General features: G+C 36.1%; 1 protein-coding gene across 1 annotated transcript; it reads right to left on the reverse strand.

Moving 5' to 3' along the window:
* Window positions 1–701: 701 nt before the first annotated feature.
* Window positions 702–15,169, reverse strand: LOC134653583 (uncharacterized). Its single transcript, XM_063508982.1, has 6 exons — window positions 15,054–15,169; window positions 1,965–2,119; window positions 1,684–1,891; window positions 1,474–1,589; window positions 1,120–1,306; window positions 702–763 (listed from the first exon to the last, which is right to left on the reverse strand). Exons 1-6 carry the CDS (start codon window positions 15,091–15,093, stop codon window positions 714–716), a joined length of 756 nt encoding a protein of 251 aa, XP_063365052.1. The 5' UTR covers window positions 15,094–15,169; the 3' UTR covers window positions 702–713.
* Between the last annotated feature and the right edge of the window lie 3,806 nt (window positions 15,170–18,975).

Here is an 18,975-nt window from a genome sequence, read left to right on the forward strand (position 1 = left end):
TTCTAAAATTATACATTTCTAAATAAATTAATGTGCAGCTACTCCAATAAGAACTGCCATAAATACCATCATTCGACGCGAAAGGTTTTGGTATGTTTATTGAAACAATATGAACAAAAATAGTATAACTTTTATAATTTTATTTAAAGATTTATTCATCATACAAAATAGGGACTAAAGTTTTTAGTACTATTTTTATAATTCTATTATTTTAGTATCTATATACTAACACATAATATGCACTTATACCATCACGCTTGCCCACCAACAAAGAATTAGTCAGTGATAAAGATTTTCAATTTAAATACACCCCAGCACGTCTTTTTCGCGTATATTTACTTGTCTATATGTATAATACTCTTTGGGTTATAGCACTCTTAACCTGAAAATTCTTTGGATTTTTTTTCTTTCTGCCTTTGGTGTTTTCATCATGGTCCTCCTCTTCGATTCCTTCTAAAATTATGTATCTTAGTTCTATGAAAAACTATGCTTACAACAAAATATAGCTTATAATGTAATCTATTCTATTTATAAACTCAAATGGCAGGTAACAAAAACAATAACTAATATTCTAAAGTTGACCTTAAAATAATTTTTCTTAAACCATACTAAAGCCACTTAGTACGTACACTATATTTTTTAAACAGCCACTACAGCAGTTTTACTGTCCATACAATTCAAGTTAAAAAAAAACATTATTTGTTATTTTGTGGTCACCGTAGTAATGCCATCAGAGCCGCTGCCAAAAAAGCGGCATTCAATCCTGTAAGCAAGTAAAAAAAAAATATTTAAACATTAAAAGATATACATAGTTCTAAATTACTGTATACGAATTCGTATAAGGTACTAATGTAAATATGCTACACATCGAAATAAAGTCTACGAACACATAAAACCACAGGTCTTGACAGTCATTCCATATAAAAATAAACAATTAGGGACCATCATTAGACGCGAGAGTTTATAAGCATTACAATATGACGTCAGGAACATTAACCTATAAAACACTGCCAATTAAATGAACTAGCTTAATAGAATTGCCATTATTGAATTGCTTTTTGTGGGCTGTCTCTGTAACTGGACGTACTTACACAAAACTTTGAACCTGTTGGACCTTACCTAAAACAGTTTCAGCAGAATTAACAGCAGCTTCAACGCTCTGACCCATGATCAGTTTGCCAGCTCTCGCGAAATGGACATCGCACGCCAGCACCAGAGATTCCCCCTGGGACATGGTGACAACCGACCACGAGTGCCACAGCTTGCTGGTGGGGTCCCAGCGACGACTTGAGAAGTTCTCTGGAATCTGCAAAGGTTTGAAGATACAGTTTACTTCCATCTTTAGAATTTACATAGGTACGCATTTGAGAAATTAAATAGACTTAAGAAGTCCCAGCCCCATAACGCATGAACCGTATGTTATTATCTGAAATTGATTCAATTCAATTGTCTACCATATAAGTACAAACTTACTCTCTGCTCTCCGATACGCCACACCAGTCTCGGAGCGGGAATGGCCGCCGATGTGCAGTTTACGTTAACAAGACTGTCTTGTGATGATATCTCCATTTGTGGATGTAACGGTGGTACTATAAACAAAAGAATTAATTGTCTGATTATAGTTTCAAAGTAAGAATGCTATGCTTCAACCGGTATGAATGGACAACGTCGATGAATATTTACCAAAAACTTCGATGGTATACGCTGCAAACTTCATGTCGAACCTCGGCCCCTCCTCCGACACCTCACACTTGTACGTGGTGTTGAACATGGGAGCAGTCAATAGCTCGTGTTCCAGCTGACACTTCCCCGTGCTCCCAGTGTCGTGGCAGTCGACCGTCAGTCGCGAGTCGTTAGCTGAAGACCCGAAGTTGTAGTTTACTCCTTGTTTCTGAAGTAGTTTTACACGAGTATGAAATGATTTGCCCTTTTGATCTTTAATACAATAAAGTAAGTCACATTACCTCTGGCCTGTATATCAGGAACTGCGTATCATCTCTGTACAGCCGTACGGATTGCAGAGGTCTGCTGTCCAAAGTCCAGGTACACGTTAGCTGCCAGCCAACGTTCTCTTTCCAATGTCCAGTCATTCCGACGTCCACTTTCCCGTACGTTGCACCTGTAAAAAAACAAGCCAAAAGTTAAAGTAATGTGTTCGCTACCTACTCAAAAAAATTCTATTAACAACCCAACTGGGACAAGCAAATAAACTACGTAGTTAAGATATAAAACCTTTGTTTGCCTCTGTAATAGTCCCGTATTAGTCGACCAATGGGTCCTGGGTGGATTGAACGAATTAATTATGTAAATACCCGGTCTAGATATCGCTCCATCCAAAAGGACTTATGTACATCATAGTTCCGTACGTCTATGCGTCCTTCTTTTACAAATAACAAGACAGTGCAGTGCACACACAAAGTTATTAGCAAGAGGATTTAAAGAAAAATAGCATGTATTGCAAAGTAGGAAGAGTTGTAGCGAACGTTATACAAAGTGGCTTAATATAACGGAGAGGCATCACGCACAATATGTACTTCAATTTCAATCTAATAATGTAAGTATCTGCAATTAATAATCGTAAAACCTGGGTTTTATGAGGATCGTTTCGCTGGAAGGAAACGTTGAAGGTTGAAGATAGAAATTAGGTAGGTATGGCGAAAACCTATACGAAGGTCTACTTACTATGTTCGTTTCTAACTTTATTAAACAAATGCACCTATTCTTTTATTAGGTACTGCTATAGTAGCAAAATAGTTCATATGCTTATCTTTTTAGGGTTCCGTACCCAAAGGGTAAAAACGGGACCCTATTACTAAGACTCCGCTGTCCGTCCGTCCGTCCGTCCGTCCGTCTGTCACCAGGCTGTATCTCACGAACCGTGATAGCTAGACAGTTGAAATTTTCACAGATGATGTATTTCTGTTGCCGCTATAACAACAAATACTAAAAACAGAATAAAATAAAGATTGAAATGGGCCTCCCATACAACAAACGTGATTTTTGACCGAAGTTAAGCAACGTCGGGCGGGGTCAGTACTTGGATGGGTGACCGTTTGCGGAACCCTCCGTGCGCGAGTCCGACTCGCACTTGGCCGGTTTTTTTTTGCTTGTTTTGCTCTATTTTTTGTTGATGGTGCGGAACCCTCCGTGCGCGAGTCCGACTCGCACTTGGCCGGTTTTTTTATTTTAACCACTCAGTATACAATTTTCAAGACTATTATACTATTTGAATTTCGCGCTATGTAAATATTTGTGGATTTGTATTTTTAAAATATGGATATTTGTTAAATTTAGTTTACGAAATCGGAAATTTTATGTAACGTAAATATTTATTTTACATACATATATACCTAAGCGGACTGGATGCAGGCACTGCAATTTTCAAAAACCAAGCAACACGAATGTTTTGTCACAGCTAAGTGACAAGCTTGAGTAAACAGCGCATCTATTCAGCGACAATAATTTAATCAAATTCAAATTAAACTTAATTTAATTAATTGCGCCACAATAGCGTATCTCACAAATTAAAACCTAGGATAGTAACATCGATCGCAACAGGAATAGCAGGTGCAAGTAGCACTCGCTTAGTGCAAGAACGAGATAGTGTCACGTTGTCTGTCTCACTCGTGCAGTAACCTTTTATGATGCAAAATCCTGACATTAATTTTTAATTTTTTAATGGTTACATTGCTCAATTACCTTAGTACTTACCTACTGTCACCAGTGAAACTCATTACGCTTTTGCCTTATGTGCAGAATGTCTGTCACATAAAGTGTCATTCTATGGAACTTGCTAACTATGATAAACCGCTATATTGCAACTGTCAAAAAATATGAATTTACTAGTGAGTTTTGTTTACATTGTTAGCAAGTTCCATAGAATGACACTTTACTTCTTCTTTATGTGCCGTCTGAGGTGAACAAACTTGCGTAAGTATGTCAATCTACCATAGTAATGCAAATTCGTTTTTCCATTATGTCAGCTATTTCATTAGCCAGTCTTTTAAATGCCCAAAATATGCCCAAAATATGCTGCTTTTTAGGGTTCCGTAGCCACATGGCAAAAAACGGAAACCTTATGGATTCGTCATGTCTGTCTGTCTGTCTGTCCGTCTGTCCGTCCGTATGTCACAGCCACTCTTTTCCGAAACTATAAGAACTATACTGTTGAAACTTGGTAAGTAGATGTATTCTGTGAACCGCATTAAGATTCTCATACAAAAATAGAAAAAAAAAACAATACATTTTGGGGGTTCCCCATACTTAGAACTGAAACTCAAAATTTTTTTTTCATCAAACCCATACGCGTATCCATGGATAGGTCTTCAAAAATGACATTGAGGTTTCTAATAACATTTTTTTCTAAACTGAATAGTTTGCGCGAGAGACACTTCCAAAGTGGTAAAATGTGTGTCCCCCCCCCCCTGTAACTTCTAAAATAAGAGAATGATAAAACTAAAAAAAATATATGATGTACATTACCATGCAAACTTCCACCGAAAATTGGTTTGAACGAGATCTAGTAAGTGTTTTTTTTTTAATACGTCAAAATCCCCTAAATACGGAACCCTTCACGGGCGAGTCCGACTCGCACTTGGCCGCTTTTCTTATTTAAGTAACAAACTTTTGTCTACGTCCAAACATTGATCCAATCTCAATGCGTGAAAAGCAGCCGAGAAAAGACCCACCAGCCAATATCACTTAACGTTAACTTCAAGCATTATAATGTAGGTACACCGTACACCGCAACACAAGGCGTAATATTCCAACCACTTATCATGAACGTACCAGTATAAGGAGCTCTACGATTACGCATAGTTCTTACGGATTTTGAGGTATTTATACGCTGGTTATCTCGACACTTGACTTGTGAATGCTCGGTAAGCTTCGTGGGCCTCGTAAAATGGTGGGCGATACAAAATGGCAGACGCCGGTAATGGCCGCGGAAGTGGAAGTACCGAAATTATCTCACCGCGGGCCCTAAACTGAAATAAATTAGCCCGTATTACTGCCGGTTTATGTAACAATTCGCTTTTTTTTTTTTTAATTAGACGAATTACGGAGGGAACGAACCGTCATATCTCACTAAACGGACTGTTTGTTGACTAGTTGATGATGAGCGCTCGGGGTCTGCTCTTCGTTAAATTTTTACTGGAGCGCTGATCAATAACATAATTTGTTTGTTTGTTTTTGATGTAGTCGCTGGTATCTATCACTTTATATATTTAATCTCCTTGGATTTCACGGGCCTATAATCCCGGTTTTTTGATAGGCTTGCGATTGCGATAGATCCAACACGTAGATACCCCTTGGAGAGATTTTATGTCATGTAGAACGCCTGCTGGAACCCGTTCACAGGTGCAACGATAGACACCCATGAACCGGTCTCAGCAGGCATTGGGACTATTGTAGAAAAAGAGAACAGTACCGGTCTATGGATTGAAGTTTGGGTGGACTATGAGACTGGACTATTGCAAGGACGTACGGACACCTGCCATAACAATGTTTACACAAGTTATCGAGGCAGGTGGTTAGTTGCCGCGCACTAGATGGGCCCCTGAAACTGCCGTCGCGAAGACTACCAGGAGCAACATAGGTATGAACAACAACAACATATATTTAATGATTATTATAAAAGTGTTTTTAGTATAACTTTTATATAAATTGTAATAATAAAAAATTTGCTCTGTACTCCGATTTCCACTTTGCGATCGGAAGTGGATGATTTGCTTTAAAATACTCAACTTATAGATACCTATAATATTTGAAAAGTTGCTTTGATTCATCTAGGTTTTCATAATCAGATTATTGGGACCCACCGTAACGCAGCCGCTCTCTTTCACATCCCTTTCTCCTTCATATTTCCTCTATAAATTCAGAAATCATTTACCAAATTGGTCATTAATAAATCAAAGAACACTCACACAATAAAGACCACTATGAGTTGAAAACCACCTCCATCGAAATTTTGAAGTCGATATAAAAAAACTTGAATCATAATCTATCAGGCAGCACAATAAGTGACACAATTACTTAACCAAATAAAAATTAGCTAAACGAGCTGTATGGTTTTAACGACGCACTTCATAAAGGTTTAAATTTTCACATAAATAAACAATCTTAAAGTAGACAGAATGTACGCCTTTATTTGGTTGGGCCATACTGTCCTCTTAAAGCAATTGGCGGTATCTAGATAGATAAATAAGTAAGCTTACCTCCATACCGTAAAAATACGTTTGTGATAAATTACAGCGAACTTATACGTCGTAGAATTATTAGACGCATGAATAAACGTGGAATACTTAATCCTTGGATCGCTTAAAATTGTTGGAAAATAATACTACATTATTCATTCAAAATCAATATCTTCTAATTAAAAATATCCAACACGGATCCTGAACCGCGGCTTAGGATCTATTTCCCTTAAATAATCGAAAACATTGTTTTAGCATTAATAAAGATACAACGTTAAAATGCGCACAGCTTTGATTTTAATAACCGCTTCCGTCCGTTGAACCCAAGGCAATCAACCCTCGTTTAATCATAAAAAACCGGCCAAGTGCGAGTCGGACTCGCGCACGGAGGGTTCCGCACCATCAACAAAAATAGAGCAAAAAAAATCGCGTTTGTTGTATGGGAGCCCCCCTTAAATATTTATTTTATTTTATTTTTAGTATTTGTTGTTATAGCGGCAACAGAGATACATCATTTATGAAAATTTCAACTGTCTAGCTATCGCGGTTCATGAGATACAGCCTGGTGACAGACGGACGGACGGACGGACGGACAGCGAAGTCTTAGTAATAGGGTTCCGTTTTTACCCTTTGGGTACGGAACCCTAATAACGTGATTCCCATTACTTATTTTTAGTCTCCAATGATAGAACCAGTACACGTGACCCCAAGTTTCATAATAACTAATAGTATTCGGAGATCAATCTCGAGGTAGTTTAAAAACGTTTTTGTCAATGTTAAACTGCTATTAACTAAAAGTGTCATTCTATGGAACTTGCTAACTATGTAAACTAAACAAATGTATTCTATTGATGGTATGACATTAGATATGATACTGACCACCCTACCGCATACACTGAGAGCCATAACTTCCATTATTAATACTTCTATTATCACACACACTTTCCCCGATGGGTGGAAATCAGCTTTGATTCGTCCTATTCCTAAACTGAATGATCCCCAGCAAATCAAAGATCTTCGACCAATCAGTATACTGCCATGCTTGTCAAAAGTCCTTGAAAAGATAGTGTGTCTTCAGATAACAGAGTTTTTGGAGACAAATGATATTTTACCAGCACAACAATCGGGTTTTCGAAGACACCGAAGTACCGCTACAGCATTACTTGACGTGACAGATAATATACTAGCCGCCCAAGATAAAGGACAAGGATCCTTACTTGCTTTACTCGATTTTTCAAGGGCGTTCGATACAATTAATGTATGCCTCTTACTGTCCAAGCTAGCATACTACGGATTTGACAATGATACCGTAAAATGGTTTGCTAGCTACTTAAGTGGTCGAAAGCAGCTAGTAGAACTGCAACGACCTGATGGAATAACCATTGCATCAGATATACTGCCGGTGTCGAGAGGGGTTCCTCAGGGTTCTATTCTAGGGCCTATATTGTTTATTCTATACTGTAGTGATATTACTCATGTTATAGAACATTGTCAATATCATATGTATGCCGACGACCTGCAGCTGTATATACCGTGCAGCATGCACAACATTACTGCACAGGTAAACAAGCTGAATGATGATCTAGAACGTGTCACTAGATGGTCAAGCAAGAACTTACTCTCCCTTAACCCAACTAAATCAAAATACCTAATTCTTGGATCAAAACACCAAATCGAAAAAATATCAAAATCCAATTTTAAAGTCCAAATAAACAATGAAGATTTAGAACGAGTACAAGAAGTTAGGAATTTAGGTCTTATAATGGACGGAGAACTGCGCTACGAAACCCACATCAACAATGTCGTTCGCAACTGCTTCTACAGACTCAAATTATTATACAAAATTCGCGATTTCGTTGACATTGGTCTAAGAATTAGGTTATGTGATGCACTTGTCCTCTCCAGATTGAACTATTGTGACACCGTATACGGGTCACGATTGTTGGCACGAACTCAGAGACTCATTCAGCGCGTGCAAAACGCCTGCGCGCGTTTCTGCTTCCATATTCCCCCGCGAACACATGTAACGCCATTTCTGAATCTAAATAAAATTTTAAAAATGTCTATGCGCCAGAAACTACACCTTGGCTAGGTGTGCTCTTATGTTCGGTATTGTAAATAGACAATTGCCCTCGTATCTTTACGACAAGTTGACTTGGGTGCAAAGCTCCAGGTCTGCGGAGGTCAGGTCCTCGAAGGCTCTACTGCTTACCTTCCCTATGCATCATTCAACCGCATTTCGCGGTAGTTTTCGTTACGCCGCTACCAAATGCTGGAATAACCTACCTCCACCGATCCGCACACTGAAAACTGTTAACAGTTTCAAATATAAATGTCGTATGCTGTTTTTTAACACCCAAAACATTTAGCAGCAGCAACAACCCCATGTCATCAACAACCCCATGTCATTAATTATCTTTGGGCAAAATTGAAATATTTAACTTTTTTAGCATTCGTTTGTAGCATTTCAGTTCATATAATTTTTACAGCGTTCTTACCCAAGTTGTTTCATTTGTTTTGTTTTATTTAACTTTCTTCTTTTAATTACGGGTTTATCCATTTTATTTGTTTTTTTCCTCTACGTGTTAATTTTCCTCTATTTCTTATTAGCCTTAAGTTAATTATAAGTTAGGTCCCCACTGAAAATCAGCGCTGCGGCTTAGCGTAGCATTACGCTGAGTGGGGGTCCTATTTAACGTCTACCTCTTTTATATACATATCTTATGTAATTAACTGGTTTAGTTTGACGTAAATAAATGTATTTTCTTTCTTTCTTTCTTTCTAAACAAAGGTCACTAGTAAATTCATAATTCAGAGACAATTTCAATATGGCGGTTTGTTTAGATAGTTAGCAAGTTCCATAGAATGACACTTTAAGCGCAACAAGTGCTTTATTCTCAGGAAAAATAGAAATAATTGCCTCATATTATATTATTGTGGTATTTAGACCGAAAAATCGATACTTTAGTATGATTCATGTATTTGTAGACAGTATATTGTTCAATTCAAATACTTTGGACGGCAGATTATAAAAACTAAGGTGATCTATGTTTTTATAGACACTGTATATATGTAAGTATGTATACCTAAGGGTAGATTTTTTTTAACACAATATTCACCCACTCTTTCAAAGTAAAGAATAGGTTATCATTATCAACGCAAAAATGATAATAAAGGTTACATAAATCAATTTAATAAGACATAATTTACATACATTTTAGTTTTAACTGAACAAGTCACATTTTTCGCCTAACCACGAGCGCTCAAAGCGAAGCGTAGTCCCTACTGATATGCGCCGCCCTTAAGAAGTCTTAATATGCTCAATTGGGCGGTCGTGTGCCCCTTAATACTTTAATGTAACGTATTTAGGACATCACTTCCAATGTTCGAGTTTATGAGAACGCGGATACACGATGCGATGACTTATGATTAATCATGTAAGTACTCGTACATGATGTGTTGGGCCCGATTCTGATTTTGAAATAGACATATATTAGATATCTTTTAGACATCACCAAGATACGATAACGATATGTTTAAGATCTAACCTGTCAAATTTGACATTTGCGCGATTCTGGAGATACTCTTGAACGATTTCCATAAGATATGACCTAGAGATCCAATTCACATCTAATAGATATCTAACTCCATCTAACGTAAAAGTGACATTGGTTGCCCGAATTGCACTGCAAAAGAGAACTAGTTGAAATCTAAACTATAACGTATCTAGAATGGATCTAGTACGTGTCGTCTCTTGTGAATATCTTGAAGTTCGAATACGGCAGGTTGTGTTGGCGCGACGGGATAAATAATTACGGGTAGGTACAGTCGCCATCAAATATATCGGAACGGCCGAGGTGTTCACAATATCTGAACATGCACTCTAACGCCCTGACAATAGAGGCGTGTTCAGATATTTGTGAGCGCCTTAGCTGCTCGGCGACTGTACAAAGAAGTACCTAAATCAAATAGCGGTAGTTACGAGTAATACATACTTACATCAAATTGCGTCAAAATATTTTCAATAATGTTAATATTCAGAGAGGAAACTAGGGAACTAAGTAAACGAATTTGTAACACATATCTTTAATAATGGGGGACATCTTACACAGATCAACCTAGCCCCAAACTAAGCAAAGCTTGTACTATGGGTGCTAGGCGACGATATACATACTTATATAGATAAATACATACTTATATACATAGAAAACATCCATGACTCCGGAACAAATATTAGTGTTTATCACACAAATAAATGCCCTTACCGGGACCCAGGACCATCGGCTTAGCAGGCAGGGTCACTACCCACTAGACCAGACCGGTCGTCAAAATATAGTTCGCAAGTCCCATTTTATGTGTAAGTAATATTTTGTTACTGCATACATACTATGCAAATATACTAGGTATGCAAATATTTGTTTCTGAACTCCTAGTGTAAAACATTTGATAAGCGTGACGTGCGTTCGCGTTTGCGTTATGTTATGTCTATTTTTGTATGGGATTTTGAACAGCGCGCCAAGCGGGACGTTTTGGAAACTCAAAATCCTATACAAAATGACACTTAACGCAAACGCGTACGCTATGTCACGTTATAGAATGAAATTTACACTAGGGGTACAGTGATATGGTTCATCTATTAAGTGAGTGGTCTGTAGTGTGTTGAAAACTACACGCGCACCAATTTCTAAGTCAATTGGTTATTTAAAAGTGACTCAGCTTATGACAAGACGTGGGATGAATTTTAAGTTCTCTTATTTACACTCTGACCTATTCTGAGTATTTTGCCATGAGAAACATCTGCTGGGGTAGACCGAGGCGAATCAGATCACAGGGTGAATCGAGTTGATACGAGTGCACTAAAATAGCGCTGTATATGTCTTCTGTTAGCCTGCGACGGAAGTCATAAGTAATATTTTCAATATCAACATTTTTTTAGTCTGAGCCGATTCACCCTGTGATCCGATTCTCCTCGGTTTACTATAATCTATTTTAAAAACAATTTTATCGGTAAACAAACAAGGAAAATAGAAGAACGAGCACGAAGAGGTTCACGGTATGCCCTCTGATGTCCTAGCAAAATTTGAAAACGTGGAATATCAGACGAAAAGTCTATGAAAGTCTTTGAAACCATTTTATACTTGAAAAAAGAAATAGGGTTTTAGTAATTTTCCAGAAATTTAAATTAGGTTTAAGATTCTGTTGTATTAAATTACATTACTATTAAGTAAAATAAAATTCTTCTTCAAAAACGAATTTAAGTATATATTCAGACTATTTTAGACAGTCAACAGTCAAGACGATTCACCTTGGCTTGTTTTATTTCACTTCTAGCAGACCTTTCAGCTCCATTAATGTCATCTAATTAAAGGTAGCCCTAGTATTCTAAAATTATACCTATTTACTGTCGTCATCCATTTTTGATATTGTTTTAACTGCAATTTCACATTTACTGTAAGCATAACGAGCTCAAAGCTCATTATAATTAAGGTAACGTTATAATTTATTAACATACATAATGATGCCTGCGAATATTCTGTGTACAGAATGTATGGAATTTATTTTTCGCTATTAACTCTGATAATTTTTACACATGAATGACAAAAATGGAACGAGCGGGCATAGCTCTGTTTAAAATACATCAATAGGTAAAAAATATTTTCCATAATATCATTAGCTAGGGAGGAAAATGTCTACGTATGTATCCTCCTAAGGCCCAAGGTCCTACCTATAGTACTTCTTCAGTTCGATGAAATTTAAACCATATTCAATTGCAACAGAGTTGCATTTTAATTGTTTCGTTTAATTTTCAAACAAATAAAAATCAACTCTACTGCCTGCACTATAGGTTCAAATTTCAGTGGCACATTTTGGGTTTTTCAATTGTATGGCTGGGCCTTAGAAGGGTATAGAGAAGCGATGGTCCCCTTTCTTAAAACGCAAATGCTTTAAGTAGTCTTAATCAACGTTTTATAACCGTCCTCGGGGATAGTCATTCTTAACTTAGCATTTGACTTCAATTGAGCTTGATTAAAACCGCAACTGTCCTCGCATTAAAAAAGTTTAAATTATCATTGGTGATTTCCATGTTTTTAATTCTATCGTATCGTGTTAATGTCAAAACTGTAACGGAGTTAAAAATTTGAATACTGCTTTTGGTATGCTAATAAAGATAAATATTTGTGGCAAAAGGGGTCATCCATTAATTACATCACACGTTTAGGGGGAGGGAGGGGGTCAAGAAAATGTGACATATTGTGACATGGGGGAGGGGGAAGACACAAGCTTTGTGACGTCACTTTAACTTCATCAGTAACCGAAAATTTATTTAAGTTATTTTATTCGCTGTACATTTAAATAACAAGTTTTTTAAACGATAATCGTTTTTATTCATTTAATTTTCTTTCCTAAGCAGTTTTGGGTTATAAAATTATGTACTAATATTTATATCGTCAAAAATATTTTGATAAAATATTAATAATACTTAGGTATTTACTTAATTCGATTTGGCGATTTCGTAGAAAAAATGTGACGTCACACTAGGGGGGAGGGCTTTGCCAAATGTGACCAAGTGTGACAAGGAGGGGGGGAGGGGTCAATAAACCTAGAAATTCGTGTGACGTAATTAATGGATGACCCCAAAGGGAGAATTGCCTTGGATTAGCAGTTGAAATATATAAACTTTTGAAAATAGATACAACAGCATTAAACTGGTAGTCTGTTGTCATTATACACATATCTAAGTCGGTATACGGAACTCTATAAGCAGGTCCTTCTTATAGAAGGGTCCTACTTAAGCTGGGGTCAATTAAACTGTTGACCGTTATTACGTTCATTAAGATTCTAATTGGAATGCATGTTGGGCATGTTCTGGGGACAGTTTGAATATGAAAATGTTCTGCGTACTTTAAATTCTGTTTCTGTTTGGTTTAACAATTTTATTAAGTACGCTAATTCATTATCTAAAATTCTGTATAATTCATTACCTATATAACTTACGTACCTATTTGTAAAACGTAACATGGAAGTAGCTAGGTAGGTATATGACTTAATTTTGATACACAATGAAATGATAGATGAAATAGTAACCCAAACTTTTTTTTACAAATACATAAATATAATATTTATTATAATACGATAGAAACTCATTTGTAAAAGGAGGGAAGATAAAGTAAAACCTGGCAAAAAAAGTCTGAAATTAAAAGAAAACGTTTCAAAAAATCAACGCTAATCGTAGGTTGATAAACGATATGGGAAACCACCGGAAATTGACGAAAATTATGGACAATGAAGTTCATCTAATATATGTAATACTACTTACCTATATGAAAAATTCACTTATACTAACAGTATAAGTGAACATGCTACTTATGAAACATTTCGCCAAAACTTGCAAAACCCATGACATTTGCGCACGCGCCGCGGTCATGCGTTAATTAAAACAATACACTCAAAAACAAATGAACATCAAACAATAGCAAATCACCTAATAACAATAAGAGCACAATACAATTCAAATTAACACAACTAAAACTGACTAAAATAAACTAGTGGCTCTGTGAGCTGTAGACCTCGCGAGCAGAGCATAAAACTGAATAAATGTATGGCAAAAATATTTATTAAAATATAGGTATAGTACATGTAATATAAACAAAAAATTAAAAACTACATAAAGCTACAAACAACAATTAAACGAATACCCTTAACCCGCGCTTGATAAATAAAAAATACGAAAATTTTCATTTTTCAAAATAAAAAATAAAATAAAAAACAACTATACGAAATTTAAGTATAAAAAAATACAAAAAGTTATGTAGCAGTATACAGTTACTGGGGATGGAACCAGGGACCTCCCGATGCAAACAAAAAAAGCGAACGTTTGCAAAATACGCCATTATAGTTCTTACTAAAGCTGGCGAAATTTAGCTACTCATTCTCAAGTAAAAACTAAATATCTAAATACCGCCAAAACCAGCGATACAAATTTTCTGAATTTTTGTCCATTTAATCTATAAACATATCTCAAAAAGAAAAAACTCTTATGATACCGATACGACTATTTGTTTAGGCGGGAGCTATCACGACTCCGCCATTTTGAAAAAATTCCAAAAACCGGATCGACAAATTTTTTTTATTTAGTCATAGAATTCGGTCACAAAATTTCACAAAAATCGGTTAAGAATTGCGACCTGTAGAGGAGAACATCCGGACATACAAAAGCAAAATGCCCGAGTCAAAACGTAGACCTTCGCTACGCTTCGGTCAACTAAAAATAGTAAGCACTATTATTAATTAGGTACGTGCCTCTGTGTGTCGCAAAAATAAGTTTACAAAGAATTTTTACGTATTTCTACACACATACCTATACATATTTTACAAAATGACATTAAAAATTAAAACTAGAACCAATCTACAAAAAAAAAACATCTAAAAAAACATCCTCCTTTAGCTTTGATACACAAACACAAATACGTTCGTGAAAACGTATTTTTGGTGAATCTGTAAATGAGCGTTTTCCAAAAAAAGTGTACATTTCATTCATGTCTTCAAAATATTGACTTCTTGGGCTCATTTTACTCAGAATCATTTGTACATTCACGCCTCATACATAAAAAAATGTGTCCAAAAAATTCCTTTCCAGATCGTCACATTCTTGTATGAAATTTTTTTTTATTTGTATGAACGTGACGCACTGGAAAAAAAAATTCATACAACATTTTGGGACACATTTTTTCATGTATGAGGCGTGAATGTACAAATGATTCTGAGTAAAATGAGCCCAAGAAGTCAATATTTTGAAGACATGAATGAAATGTACTCTTTTTTTGGAAAACGCTCAAAATACTATAACTAATTACTTACCTAATAACCATAAAAGTGCGGTGGCTGTTCGAAATCCCATTTCTCTCACAACAGTCAAGTACGCGCACTAATAACACTCACAGGTCCGTTTGACACTGCTCGCGATGACACACTAGAGCTGAGTGCGCGGGCGACGACTTTGATTAGTTAATCGTGCGACTTATGAATGAGAGCGTCCAGTGTTGTTTCGTTTCATTCAAAAACTTGAGAAGTTTCCTGTTCAGGTAATAAGAGTAGGTAAAATGATTTCTTAATATTGATATGCATACTATTTTCAAAAACGCAGAGTATTTATTGTGTTTATGATGAGCTTCGGAAACGAGTTATATTAATTCAACGAACAAAACTGAAAATCAAACAAATCAAAGTAGTTATACATATAGAGCCAGGAGGATGATTGGTGACAAGAAGCTAACGGGTAAGCTTCAGTCTTTGGCCCATCGGCGGAAAGTCGCCAGTCTATCGGTATTCTACAGATTGCACTTCTGGGAGTGTGCTCAAGAGCTACATACGTACACGAGTTTATTCCATCACCGTCCCCATTCTACCATCGGACTTTTAACGCACGGCCGGTTTCCATCCTTACTTGGTAGATATTCCACCAATTCGCACGAAGATCTTTGCTTCCTCGTTTCTTATGCGCACTGCCAAGGAATGGAATTCGTTGCCGGCGTCTATATATTTCCGAGCTCATATAACCCGGCAACCTTCAAATCAAGGATGAACAGGCACCTTCTGGGCAGGCTTGCTCTATCGTAGGCCACGTCTTCGCCTCGGCTAGTCTGTGGCCATGAATAAGCCCATTTATAATAATAATTAAAAAAAAACATATTTTAGAGATTAATCAGTAGATAATTAGATTAGTAGGTAATCAGATGTCGTGAAAGCAGATACGAGTGGCTCACACGAGAGGATGCCCAGGATCGCGTAAAGTTGCGTAAAGGCAAGTAGGAAAGTGGATCCTGGCAAAGGCCGGGATAACGCTAGGTAGAAGAAGTAACAGTACAATTAGTAAGTAGCTAAAGGTATATATGTTAGTTGAAAAATGGGTGACCGGGTAGGGTCCATTAATAGTATATTATTGCAGGGCGAGAAACTCCGTGCTTATAACAGATCGTATAATTTTAGAAGACCTAAATACATATTTCAACAAGCTTGCAACGACAATATACAGATTTGCAGACAGCAATAGATGGACAGGCGAGAAGAAATGGACTCGAGGCCAAAGCTCTTTCCTAAAGGACAAAATAAACCTTGCTATACAATATTAATCAATATTAATAATTATTTGCATTTAACTACTTCGAATTATTTGATATTCCATTCCACGCGACATTCATCTCATTGATTGAAATTCAATTACCATAGCAGGAATGAATAATTTATATTCAAAGCTATTACCTATTCACTTCAAACTCCATATCAATTATTTACGCCAAATCTCAATTATAATAAACTATTTTCAACCTCAAAACGTATATGGAATTTTCAGTGGAGTTATAATTTTGGAGCGATGATCAAACTACATTCATTTATCGATGAACGGAATATCAAAATAGTAGCCATTTTAATCTGAGCCCTTCGCAAAACTGTAAGGGTGTAATTCTTTTGCCGTTTGTATGGGGGTGGAAGCTCTTTTATGATTGGTCGATGGCCTTTTAAAATAATTGCTTTTAATCGGTGTTCGGCGCGCTGTAATTGAATGAGCATAGAATAATGAACAGCCCTAGAGTTTTGGTTTAATATGAAGCGTCACGCTATATGGGAAAGCTTTAAACTATTGATTTTCTTTCACGCCCTTTGTTTTTTTTTTACAGTTTGATGATTGTTGAACGACATACCTACGTTTCTAACTGTCTGCAACCGACGACTGATGTTCCCTGTGACAGTTCCTTCAAGTCTCTTTTGGGTGGGATTAATTTAAAAAAATACTTGATATGTTGTTGCCGTATTTGTATTACTTAAATGTAACATTTCTCAATAAATTAATGTGTAAACATGTTACAACAGCGACTCCATATAAAATGAACTGTCATATAACCTTCAAAAGACGGAGAGTTATAAAAATATAAATTTTTAAAGCATTTCTAGGGGCACTCTGAAAATCCTGGGAGAGTTGGATTAAAATAATAAACAAGATTACAAGGTAACTCCGGAAGGGCGCGGGCTTAGGAGAGATTTACCCCAAACACATGTAAGTAAGTAATTACCTATTCAACGTTTTTTGATCGCATTACTCGCTTGAATGTGTTGCTATTATGCATACAGTAAACGATCTTGCGCTAGGGGTTGCTAATGTGGGGAGAATTTTGCTGAGAGCAATTTTTGAAATTCTTTTTCATTGACTTTAGTTAATCATGAACTAATTTTTTAGTAACATTTTGGTTAATATGTTTTTATATTACGTCCTGAAATGCCTGAAATTGTCAAATTGACTAAGTATAGGTACCTAAATTAATCCTTATAATATATACTGTAGTGACAACCTATCTGTTAAAAGCAAAGCTACAAAACAATAACTAATAAACGGTGAAATTATTTTAGTTGGACGTAAACAACGATTATAAGTACTAGATAATATTAACGACAACGATTTTCTGTAATAACATGTGATATCAGACAATACCGTACATGATACGCCCAATAAATTCAATAATGGAACAGGCAGTCAGGGAACCCCTATTTACCTTTCATAAAAATGGACCGTATTGCCTTATTTACTTCTCAAACGTCACGTTTTTACGCAACTTAATAATGTATGAAGAAACATTTCACGTAAACATATCGAAAATATTCTCCTAAAACGGAAATTTGTATCTACACACCGCTCCAAAGCACATATAGCGATAAAATCAATGGAATAATGTATTCAATATTATATTTGGAGCTCGAAAAAGCCAATAAACTTATCGGCTTCGTATTATTCTCTACTGGATGTACATATTCAATTTGTTGTTATGAGTTATTTGAAGACACAATAATAAAAAAAGGAAATGTATTTTAGGTGCTATTCATGAATGATTATGACAATGTTCCGTGAAATATTGTATACTGGTATAAACAGCAACACTCCAAAACACTACGTGTCTTCAAAAGAAAATTGTTTTGGTCTTTTACTACACAATTTGACAAGAGAGAGATGTCACAATACCTACTTGCTTTCGTATCATCTAACTTGTAACTGAATCTAACAAATATTATCCAATCTATTTCCCATTTTAGGATCTATTCGGGAAAACCTCCAATCCCAGTAGTGGGTATAAAGGGCATTGCATTACCGGGTACCCGGTACCCGGGTCGAAGCCGGACTTTACGTAGTAATTTTCCGGTACACCGAACCCAAATTTAAAAAATTTCAATCCCCTTTGCGGAAAATTCAATATGTTTCTCTATTCTTGCCTTTTTTATTTCGAAGTTTTTCCCATTTAACAGAACTTTGCTGCTGTGATGGAATTCTCTGTAACATTTTTTATTACCAAATTGATCCGGAAATCGAAACTAGGAGGCCAATTCGAACTTGAATTTTGATGACAAAATTATGTCAAATTGTTATCATTCGTCCGTGAGTCTAAGAAAAAGTATGAGCGAAATACATGTGCGTCTGATAACTAAATGACATCATTTAGATATGATGAGGTATTACACAAAAAGCATTGTAAGTCGTTGAGTTAGACCATTATAAGTCGATACAATATATAACGATTTTGATAATAGCACACGCAGTGCAAGTGTTATTTTAAACGTCAATCTTCTACGTGTCTTAACTCACATTTATAGACCCGTCTATAAATGCGAGTTAATATTATGTGTTCAAAACGCGAAAGGTTTAAATATTATATTCTACATGTCTATACAAATCTACCCATCCATCTTTAAACTATGACTAGTAAGACATTATTAGTATAATTATCATCATAGATGT

The sequence above is a fragment of the Cydia amplana genome, chromosome 13 (assembly GCF_948474715.1).
Source record: "Cydia amplana chromosome 13, ilCydAmpl1.1, whole genome shotgun sequence".
NCBI lineage: Eukaryota > Metazoa > Arthropoda > Insecta > Lepidoptera > Tortricidae > Cydia > Cydia amplana.

Coding starts and splice junctions, on each gene's coding strand:
- LOC134653583 (XM_063508982.1), bottom strand. CDS start 15,093: ATGGGATTTCGAACAGCCACCGCACTTTTATGGTTATTAG. Junction 2,120..15,053: donor CGCACTTTTATGGTTATTAG/GTAAGTAATTAG, acceptor GTTTTTTTACAG/GTGCAACGTACGGGAAAGTG. Junction 1,892..1,964: donor TCCTGATATACAGGCCAGAG/GTAATGTGACTT, acceptor AAACTACTTCAG/AAACAAGGAGTAAACTACAA.